The sequence below is a fragment of the Stigmatopora argus genome, chromosome 14 (assembly GCF_051989625.1).
Source record: "Stigmatopora argus isolate UIUO_Sarg chromosome 14, RoL_Sarg_1.0, whole genome shotgun sequence".
Lineage (NCBI taxonomy): Eukaryota > Metazoa > Chordata > Actinopteri > Syngnathiformes > Syngnathidae > Stigmatopora > Stigmatopora argus.
In genome coordinates, this window is record NC_135400.1 from 14,631,072 (window position 1) to 14,642,135 (window position 11,064).

Consider the following 11,064-nt stretch of genomic DNA (forward strand, 5'->3'; position numbering starts at 1 on the left):
TAAGGTTGCCATGTGCGTGTTTTTGCGCCTACAGTGCATCTCCTCTTTGAACCCGCCCACCACCAGCTGATCTTGTCCCCTTCACTTATTTCAGGAATTCTCATAAACGACGCAGGCCTCTTGGGGGTTTCCAAACTATGGCCCGTGGGCCAACCTAGGCCCCCTCAGCCCACACCAAATTATGAAAATATCACGGAATATGTGATCGGCAATTCAGAAACGAACACATAGTGGTGAACCCAGTATTTTTTTATATTTAATTTAATCCACACATTTTACTGACATCTGCTTTAACCAAGTGACCAATGACGTATGACATGTGGGTGTAGTTGCTTTTAGGGTTAAACTGCCTTAAAATTCAAATGATTAGCATGCAGGCTAGCTTCCATATTTTGTCTATGTATCAGTCTTTACAGTTTATTTATGAATACTCTAACAAGACTCTATTATTTAATTAATCTGTTAGAATTTATGATAGTGGGACTTTAAGTGCCTTGATATTGTCTTGGCATAAAGGTTAATGGATCTTTTACAGCGGATGCTGTAAATGTGACAGATGGGAGGGGGATAATAAAATTCATCGTCAAAACTCTTTCCAAAACATGAGCGGACAACAAAACAAATAGACACACAAGCTTACGTATTACTAATCCAGGCTGGAAGGCCCGTTTTGAGCTTTTTCTAAAGCAGCATCCTTCATAAATGACACTGACTTTAGTTGGGTTTTTTCACTGTAAGACCATAAGACTTACATTTAATGGCATTTAACCACAAATGTAATCTTACCCAAAGGAAAGCTGTTTTTTTACGGATCTCTCCAAATATTCTGAAAGCTTTGCTGTGTACACCATTTGTTCTGTTTACATGCTAGCTCTTGTAAAATAGCGTGAACGATGGCTTTTTAAAAGTAACACAAGTGCTGTCCAGAAGACAACAATTGTATTTGGTCTGTAACAGAATGTAGGTTGAACTTGAGCTTCTTTTGCGTACCACCATCAATGGTCACAATTTGCTTTGGGCCAGTAAAAACGAGACAGCAGGCCGTAGTTTGAACACCCATATGTTAGTGCACGCGTCTGTGCTACCCTTGTCATTAAGTCACAACTCGACCCAAAGTGCATCTGCTGTTGTTGTTGTTGGCGACATTTCACGACTTTCTGCAGGAAATGATTTGGAAGTGCTAATCTGTCTAGATGGAACATAAAAGCTCAGTGGCCACAAACACGTCAATCTAGTCATTAGTTTCACTTTACATGACCGTGACCATCTGCTGCCAAAAGGAATTCCGCAAACACCTGACGTGCATCTGGAGCACACGGGGCATATACTATGTACTTTAATTTGTAAACAAGATGGGCGTCGTAATACGGCCTTGAAAGTTTGTGAGCGAGTCCAGATGAGCGCCTTCAAACAGTACAAGAATGGAAACTGATTGTGGATAAATTCTCTTTATTAATGCATAGTGAAATGCTCTATGACGGATAAAATGTATGCTCAATGGGGTTTAAGTTCAGTGATTCTTACCTTCCATTGAAGAGAGACAATATTTTTTCATACACCTCTTTGAGTAATTAAAAAGATCTCAATCTAAATGCAAAATTTGGGACAAACATTGCAATATGTATTGATGTGAGAGTTTACGTGAATTTTTTTGTTGAGGAAACCAAGGAAATTGGCTATCAACTCTTAAATGAATGAATTAATCATAAATAGGAATTAAAACATTTTTGTCAAGCGATTTTACTTCAGCTATCTGCTAGAGTTTTGATTCCAAGTATATTACTATGAATAAACTACTATTGCAAAAAAACAACAACATACTTCTAGCCTGAAGTCCTTTTAAGTGGCGAAAACATGAATGTATGCAATTTACGCGTGTGCGTGCGTCTGCTGATATTGCCCCGCCTCCTTTGAACAATTGACCAATCACAGTCGCGAACGCCCTCCCATGGCTCGCGACTGGAGATCAGGGGGAGGAGGAGGCATGTGGGGGAGGGTCACGTGTGTACACATTGTAGCGCTCGTAGCTTTTCCAGCAGACTAACTAACTAGCTGCCTGCCTGACTGCCTGCCCCTTTTTTTCGGAACAAGCCTCTTCCCAAAAACGTCCTAGCCGAGGACCTCGAATGGAGTAAAACGCTGTTTTTCTTCGCGCACATGCTGGCGGATTAGGCAGCCGATCAGACGCCTATTTTAACGGGCTTTTCGTTCCTAATGAAGCGAGTGAGAAATGCCTGTAGAAATGGGAAATCCTGACCCGATGCCTCCGTAGGTTGCTCCGTTGGCGAGCCAAGTCTCAAACGTCTCTGGTGAGTTGCCCCCCTCTTCACTTTTCTACTTTTAGATCTGTTTTGCCTAAAGTCCTCCTCAATATCTGATTTGTTTTCCCTTTCAGGAATGCTTTAGAGAGTAAGAATAGTGGCAGGAAGGGGTTGTAAATACTGAGTTAACCGTGACAGCTAGCTACAATTTGATCTCTGGCGTCAAGTGCGATGGGGGTCACTAAAAAGTCATGTTTGTTTTCGTCCTCTATGTGCAGTGTAAATAAAACTATAGGAATTTGCCTGCAGGATCAGCTAGTTGCAAGAGTTTTGATCATGTGTGCGATCTGACTCTAATTTGAAAGTACTGTAGACAATGGCATATTGACGCAAAGCAACCCCCTTCATTCCACACCGATTTATGTAAAACTGCAAATTCTAAGTTACAAAGTCAAGCAGTGTACTTTATTTTTAGGTTTTCCCAAATGATTTATGTGATTCTATATTTTTAGATCGTTTTGACATATAGGTACAATCACTAGGCACAAAATTCAATGCAATGGCATCAAGTTCTTTAAAGGTAATCATGCCATTTTGAATGAAACTGTCAGAAAAGCTTTAAACTGAAACATTTACCTACATTTACAGAAGCATTTTTATTACCTTATTTATTAAGGTTTCCCCCACCTTGACAACAAGTTTAAATGTACTCTTAGTGCAATACATTGAGTTGACGAAAACAAACAGTTTTTATTACTAGTAGTACAACTGTACACTATTAAAATAAACATGTATCCTACATTGCAATAGCAGAATACGCTATGCTGGCACCGAATTTTCTAGCCGCCGAGTACATTCACAGTTCGATTCTTTCAAGTCTCGTCTGTGCAAATCCAACTGTACCGAACACAATAAAAATAAGTCTCTAATGCATCAGTCGAAATGTAGTAATAGTAAACAGATGACGGCTTTTGAGAGTGAAAGCTGCAGTTTGACGAAATACTTGGCTATAATCTTCCCGCTCAGCACATTAAACGCCGCCTGCGGTTTAAGGCCCTTCTTCCCTTGCTCGTTTGGCCCGGACGCACTTGTCGTCGTCAACTTCATCCACGTGACCGAAGGCGACATGGGGCGTGCGGGGGGCCACGGCTTAAGTGCGCTTAAGCCTGCTTTGTGCTGACTGCTGAACTCTGACTCCGGTTGATGGCCATGACAGTTCCAACGTGACACCGGCTGGGCGAGATCGCTTAAAACGGGTAGGGAACTTATGGCTCAGGAGCCATATGTGGTTCTTTCCATGGGACCATATGGCTCTCCACTAACCTGTGAGGTAAAATATGGAAATCACTGGTGAGGAAGTTGAGTCCTGAACGCACAAAATAGGAGTGTCACTGTGGCCTCTACCACCACTTAAATCATAATTCTGTTTTTTATTACTCTTCTGCACGCATGATATCATTGATACTGATTTATTAGCAACAGCATAAGAATCCTGTCAAAAGAATTCAGAGACTTGTTGTACTGTAAAAGTGGTGAAATGAAAAAAAAAAACAAATTTTCATGTATTTTTGCTTTTCAATTCTGAGACTGGCTCTCAAGAAATAACATTAGAAAATAGGAATTGTTTAAGGCTCTCTTTTGTCAAAAAGGTTCCGGACCATTGGCTTAATAGATGTTGCATTGAAAAAAACAGGATCGCTGACTGATGATGTCACTGATGGGTAATGATGATGGTAATTGTCATGTTTGGTACTGAAAGCTGAAAATTCAGGAGATCCTTGATTCATTCATTTTTTTGTACTGCTAAGCCTTTCAAAAATATTTTTATATACATTTCTGAAAGGCCAAAAGCTGTTGAAGATGGACAGATCTGCCAGTCCAAAATAACCGTCTACAGTTAAAGAAATGCAATAAGATCATTAATACTAGACAAGCTACTGAAAAAACAAAACAATTGAAAACATGACCAACATTTTCTTTGTACATAACTGTAAGATTCTGTTTATTTTTTTTGTGTTGTTATCACAGTCTTCCAACGGAAACTGAATGCTGAGCCATCAATACAGAACATTTAGAATCAAATCAGTAAGTACAATAGTTACCGTGCTAGTTCACGACGTTCCGTTCGTAATCTCAGTAATCACGTATGTAGGGAATCTCATATTAAACTGAGGGACGGATAACAGGAGATGTTATCACAGAAGAAAAAGCACTTGCACTTTCTGAAAAGGAACTCCTTTTAATGGGCAACACGTTATGGCGTCTTAGCCTTGAATCAAATCCCTCAGTATTAGACTTATTAGTATCGTAAGGAATGGGCCTGAAGGGCTTTACCGACTTTGAATGGTCTTTCAGAAGTAGCTTTCTGGTTGGTTTGTCATAAATCATACCAACAAGATGAGTGTGTGGGATGCCGTTTAGCCTTGCCGTTGCCCAGCCACAGTATTTGAGAATGTGAGTCACCTAGCATATTTATTTTGTATTTGCGTAGTAGCTCTGGTGCTCTGTGTGCACTTAATCATGTGACATAATCCAGTCATTTCTCAGAAGGCTCTGTGAATTCCAGTAAGGATGTACCATGAGACGAAGGGTGTGGGGGCCCGTCATGTCACATACTGCAAAACACCCGGTGCATGTGGGGGTCACTATTAACTTACATCATGTTTGGTGGGGCTCTCGCCATCTGGGAAATATTTCAAAAGTCCTGCAAAAAAAAATCCGACTGGGCTGAACCGCTGTCACGTGCGAAGACGACCGAGCCAACATGTCTTTCCCGTGTTGTTATTGCCAGGACGTGAGAATGAAGTATGCTTTTAGTGTCAATCACAATGCAAAAGGAGAAGAACAAAAGAGGACTTTTAGTGCTAAATCATGTGTTTTAAAATAAACAGCTGTCATTCACATTGCCATCTTGTTGACATGCGATCATTATTGGCGAGAGTTTTTTTTATTATTGGTGAACGACTATAGCAGGGGCGTCCAAGATTTTTTTCTCGCCAGTTTCAGAGGAAAATAATGAACTGACTTTAAATCTGAGAAATAGCATGTACCGTATTTTGCTGTTTAATATACCCCCCCATTTAATATACCCGGATATATTAAACGGCAGGGGTACATTAAATGGCGCACAAACGGGAAGGTACGATCCACTACTCTTTATGCCGTGACGGGGTACATCAACGTTTTGCAGACTAAAACTACTTACTGCTCAGGTTAAAACTACTTACTGCTGAATAAAGTCTGACTTGGAATTTTAATGAACTTAAGTATCTATAATTATGCCCCCATGAATACCATACAAATCTTGCCAAAAAAGCTGAGTTGCCGTTTAATATACATGGGTATATTAAATGGCAGGGGTATATTAAATGGCGCACAAACGGGAGACTCAAAAAAGCAAAAATCATTTAATATACCCGGGTATATTAAACGGCAAAATACGGGAGGCGAAACTTAGGCTTCTTGTGCGGACCATATTTAATGATGCTTTTATATTTTGCTTCGGGCTGTAATTGGACACCCCTGGTCAAACATCAGTTAATTTGGAAAATTGCGTTGTTTTATGATGAATAGAACAGCAGCATAGCCCCTAATGAAGATCTATGTATTGTGGATATATATTGTGGGAATGGAAGGAAAAATTCTATACCAAGCTAGGTAAACTATTATCTTATCTGGAAACTACATTGTAGTTGCAAACCATTTATTCCACAGTAATTAAACATATTAATTCGATATCGTTCCATTTTGATTTACAGTTTGATGACTCTTCTCACTCGTTTTAATTAGCTCGGTTTTATTCCATAGACGACTCACTTTTATTTATCCAGTTCTGTAAATGAAATCAACACGAGCCGCATCTCCCGATCGACTTTACGGTACATTACACCATGGCGTTTGAGTTTAAGAAGACTTTGGGGAGAGGAGGACTATTAGCTGGCTAATTGCTGTGTGAGCTTTCCACGAGGAAAGCGCTTGTAAATGATTCACTCGGCGCTGTTTGCATGGGGGCCGTTCGCCGTGGCGCTGCTGTGGGCGAAAACAGACTTTTGTCGAGAGTAACTGGAGACACTCTTCCTGCTGACCCTGTTTTCAGTCCAACTTTGACTCCCAGTCCTAGCCACAGCCTCATTATAGCCAGCTGGAGTAGTATGGAGACGGCCTGACGTACGTTTCTGTCTTCTCTAGGCCAGGAACAGACCTTCAGTAGTAATTCTTACGTAAGCACAGGAAGAAGAAGTTCTTCCCGCTTTTTTTTTTACTGGAAATGCAAGTCATCCTTCCCAAAAACAGAGCAGTTTCCGGCACTCTATTGGAGATTAGCATGTTTATTTACCCATCGACAGGGAAGGAAATGTTTAAGAAGCACGGAAAATCTGCAGAAGTCCAATGGAAATAAACAAGAGGGCATTTTGGACGCTCCCAGTCATTTTAGTTGACCTGGCCTTGAACTCTCAGACGCTCGGAGTGGCGTCTTCACCGCAGCCTGCTTCACATTTCACTCTTTATAAATCTCGTCCTCGCCGCATGTCAAGAAGATTCAAAGCGCTTCGCGCAAAGTCGCCAAAAATTCCTCAAATATATCAGCCCATGTTGTCAATGCAGGATTCCTCTCTTGTTTGCATCCAACATTAAATATTGTCAAACTTTGACTCATAAGATCTGCGATTATGATATTTTTCCAGGGAACGGCATGTGATACAAATTATTGCATCAGTTTATCGTCTCACCGGATGCAACAAATAATGATGTAACGATATTAAATGAAAATCAGATATTTCCTACAATTTGTTAGTTTGTCCTGGGAAAGAAAGCTCCGTCCATTTTGGGCTATGACTAATTTTTAAGTAGTAATCATGTAGATAAATGCATTTTGAAATGTAAGTACTCTTCTTTTGCTATTTTAAAAAGTAAACTCATCAACATGTGCAAGTAAAAGTGATGCTAATTGAAAAGCAATGTCTTTTTCTTTTGTTATTTTACGTGACGAAGGGGTTATTGCAGTGATATAGTGCAGGCGGCGCGGGAATCCTATTGTTTTGGGCCACATGGAAAAACAGCAGTTCGCCATGTGACAATGTGGCAGACGGCGAGGTGCAAAAGAAATCTGCAAAGGCGTCAAACAATTCGGCTTTGTGTGGCTCCGCCAGAAAAAGGCCTTCACCGGCTGTGGCTGGCTGGTTTTAGGCCGATGTGATGTTCAGAATCAACCAATCAGATGGAGCCTTGCTAATTTGGGCAACAACAAGCAACCATTCACAGATAGGGGCAATTTAGAGTCTTAGCCAGCTAGCCTAGCATGCATTTTTTGGGGGGGATGGGGGAGGAACCGGAGTACCCAGAGAAAACCCATGCAAATCCCGTGCGAACATCCAAACTCAACAGTCTTATGTCGTATTTTTTTGTTGTTGAAAAAAGACTTAGTATACTGTCGTTTTTTAAGAAAAAAAGCCTTACTATACTATGTCGTTTTTTTAAGAAAAAAGCCTAACTATACTATGTCGTTTTTTAAGGAAAAAAGTCTTACTATATGTCGTTTTTTAAGAAAAAAGCCTTACTATATTATGTTGTTTTTTAAAGAAAAAAGCCTTACTATACTATGTCGTTTTTAAAGAAAAAAATCCTTACTATACTATGTTGTTTTTTAAGAAAAAAGCCTTACTATACTATGTCGTTTTTTAAGAAAAAGCCTACTATACTGTCGTTTTTTTTTAAAGAAAAAAAGCCTTACTATACTATGTCGTGAGGACCCACCTGGGATCGAACCCTCGCTCGCAGAACAGCGAGGCCATCACTAATTGACAGGGTTACTCCATTTCTACATCATAACGTGCGCAAGTGTGTCTGTACCCTTGTTATAAAATCCAATCAAAACGCAGTATTTGCACGTACAACGTGACTAATAAGGACAATTTTGACAATTCTGATTGCAGTCCATCCACAGCCTGACCTGCTCCCCGGGTCCAGCGATGTGGATCTGCATGGTTTACAACGAGACGGAAACCAACGTGGACTTCCGCCTGTGCCAGGACTTTGGCCTCATCCTGTCCGTGCTGTCCCTGGTCTACCTGCTGGTGTGCTTCCCGTTGGGGCTATGCTACAACCTTCTGCTGGTGGCCGTCAACCTCTCCAACAAGGTATCCATGACCATGCCCGACGTCTACTTTGTCAACATGGCCATCGCGGGACTGGTCCTCAACGCGGTGGCGCCCGTGGAGCTGCTGAGCTCCACCTTCACCCGCTGGCACGCTTGGGAGTACACCAACGAGGTGTACATCACGCTGCTCATCCTCTTCAACATTTCCTCGCTGGTCACCATGTACTCCACCACTCTGCTCAGTCTGGACTACTACATCGAGCGCGCCCTCCCGCGAACGTACATGTCTAGCGTCTACAACACCAAGCACGTGTGCGGCTTCATTTGGGGCGGCGCCGTGCTCACCAGCTTCTCCTCGTTGCTCTTCTACGTGTGCAACCACATCTCCACCAAGATGGTCGAGTGTTCCAAGATGCAGAACAAGGAGGCGGCCGACGCCATCATGATGTTCATCGGCTACGTGGTGCCCGCCGTTGCGGTCCTGTACGCTTTCGCGCTCATCCTGCGCATCCGGAAGGAGTCCACGCCGCTGGACCAGGACTCCGCCCGCTTGGACCCGTCCATCCACCGGCTGCTGCTAGCCTCCGTCTGCGTGCAGTTCGCGCTCTGGAGTCCCTATTACGTGACGCTGCTGGTGCACACGGTGGCTGGGGCGCCGGCGTACGTGGGCGGCTCGCGCTACCTGCCCGCTTACTACTTCCTGCGCTGCGTGTCCAAGCTGACGGCGTTCTCCAGCAGCTTCGCCATGCCGCTCATGTACCGACAAATGAACAAGAACTTCTCCGAAAAGCTGCGACGGCTGCTGGCCAGGCTAGGCTGCCGGGACCGGCCGTGCCCTCGCCAACGCTCGGCGGTGCAGCAAGTGGTCACGTGAAGCTTTGACGCCCCCCCCTAGCACTTATCGCGTAACCCTCCAGAGCCAGTATCTCGCCGCCGCCGCGCCCTCGCCACTCTGGACTGCGTTAAAGCGCGACAAGCATAGCAAACAGTGGAATTTCCCGTCACCTTCCGGAGCGCCATCTGACGGATTTGAGAAAACCACTAAGTGCTGCCATTTTGTTGTGTGTGTGTGTGTGTTTGTGTGGGTGTGTGTGGGTGTGTGGGTGGATATGTTTGTGACCAAGGGAAGCTCTCCACTAAGTCACTTTGCCTGCAGCTCTTAGTTTCTCATCATTGCAGTGGTCTGACATCCTGGCAATGTGATGCACGTTCCAATGTCGATGAACGTTCGCTAACCTCTTCTTCTTCATCACAAATCTCCCCCGAGGTCGGGTAACGACATACAGAACTATGAAATGAAGTCATGGTGCGAGGAGAACATTTGCTAACACTAGGTTCCGCCCCGGCCTTTAAATTAACTCCGTGACGTGAAGGTCTCCCGTTGGATTCAACTTTTACGGTGCTGCCAGAATTCCATTGTTATGAAAGCAGAACACTGCCGTTAAGCTTTAGCGTCAGAAATAAATGTTGGACAGGCAACCCGCTCCCATTCTTTTGCGGAAGCTTGAAATGCGTTCACGCCCTCGCAGCCGCTCCCCTTTGCGCCAAGACACTTCCATTTGATTGAAAAACCAAAAAGGAAACTGAAAATGTGAACATCACAGCTGGCTGGAAAAGGATTTGACACAAAATGAATATAAAACGTGCCTTTCAGGATATTTTTCGATTGTATGGATGCCTGAAATCGGACGGCGCCGTTTTGGATCCGTACATTTATTTGGTTCTGAATTGGCAGGTTACCTTATTTTTAAATTTCATTTTTCCAAATGCCTTCATAAATCTAAATACTGAATCCGGTTCAGGCATAAACACTTTACCTCATGATCCAGAACATCATCAATTTGGATCCAGTAAAAGCGCCCCAGCATTCGTTTAGGTCGCATTTTTCCCACCCAGCCTGCTAATTAAAAAGGTGTTGCTCATTTGTTTGGTTTGTGTTTAGTTGAGCACTTTTTTTAGGAATACCGACAATACAGTGGAATCTCCAAAGTCGGACCCCATTTGGCTTTTAATTTAAAAAACTGTGCAGGAAATTGTTGACACTACAATGGACTGTTGTAAAAAAAAGAAGTGACAATAATTATAGCCATACTTGTACTGCCTTGTCATGTTGATTTTACAAAACAGCTAAAGGCTTTTTTGGAACATTACACTTTAGGAGATTCCACTGTAAAATGTGAAAGATGAACACTTTTGGGGTGAATCTTGGTTCAAAATGACACCCAAAAACAAATCCCCCATTAAGTTAGCTTCATTTCTTGTCTTTAAAAAACTGCTGCGTGCTCCTGAGAATTGTTTTTCAAATGGACGACCATTATTTTGCCCATCTTCACTCATCCTGTCACTACAGCGCCACCTATTGGATACTTTCACTTGGAATTCTGGCTTCATGTGATCAAGATGACAGTTTAGTTTTGAGCTTCCAAGTTCTCATTTCTATTCGCATGGAATGTTCTCACTCAACGGCAAAACCTCAACGTGCTTTTCTCCCCCGTATATATAAAAGTGAACATCATCTGAAGTTAATATGTATATATTGTAAACGAGAGCTATACTGTACAGTAGGGTGCTTATTCAACAAGTACGGTATTTTCTTGGGGATTTTTTTCGGGGTCAGAGATTTATCTAGATTCTCTAAGTAATCTACTGTCATTTGAGTCAAAGACTGAATAAATATGAAACTAACCACGGGTGTCATGTGCTTGT

At 42.5% G+C, this 11,064-nt stretch overlaps 1 protein-coding gene across 3 annotated transcripts; it reads left to right on the forward strand.

Annotated features, from left to right (window-relative positions):
• Nucleotides 1-1,996: 1,996 nt before the first annotated feature.
• gpr146 (G protein-coupled receptor 146) lies at nt 1,997-11,044 on the forward strand. Of its 3 annotated transcripts, none has more exons than XM_077618042.1 (3): nt 1,997-2,309; nt 4,290-4,346; nt 8,195-11,044. In XM_077618042.1, exons 2-3 carry the CDS (start codon nt 4,308-4,310, stop codon nt 9,230-9,232), a joined length of 1,077 nt encoding a protein of 358 aa, XP_077474168.1. In that variant the 5' UTR covers nt 1,997-2,309; nt 4,290-4,307; the 3' UTR covers nt 9,233-11,044. The 3 variants fall into 3 exon arrangements, with proteins under 3 accessions (XP_077474168.1, XP_077474170.1, XP_077474169.1); XM_077618043.1 differs by lacking the exon at nt 1,997-2,309 and adding an exon at nt 2,371-3,517; XM_077618044.1 differs by lacking the exon at nt 4,290-4,346.
• The last annotated feature ends 20 nt before the right edge of the window (nt 11,045-11,064 follow it).

What these genes read in the sequence shown, in the direction of transcription:
- gpr146 (XM_077618042.1), top strand. Translation starts at nt 4,308, where the DNA reads ATGCTGAGCCATCAATACAGAACATTTAGAATCAAATCA. An exon ending in GAACATTTAGAATCAAATCA is followed by an intron (nt 4,347 to 8,194) that starts GTAAGTACAATA and finishes TTCTGATTGCAG; the next exon opens with TCCATCCACAGCCTGACCTG.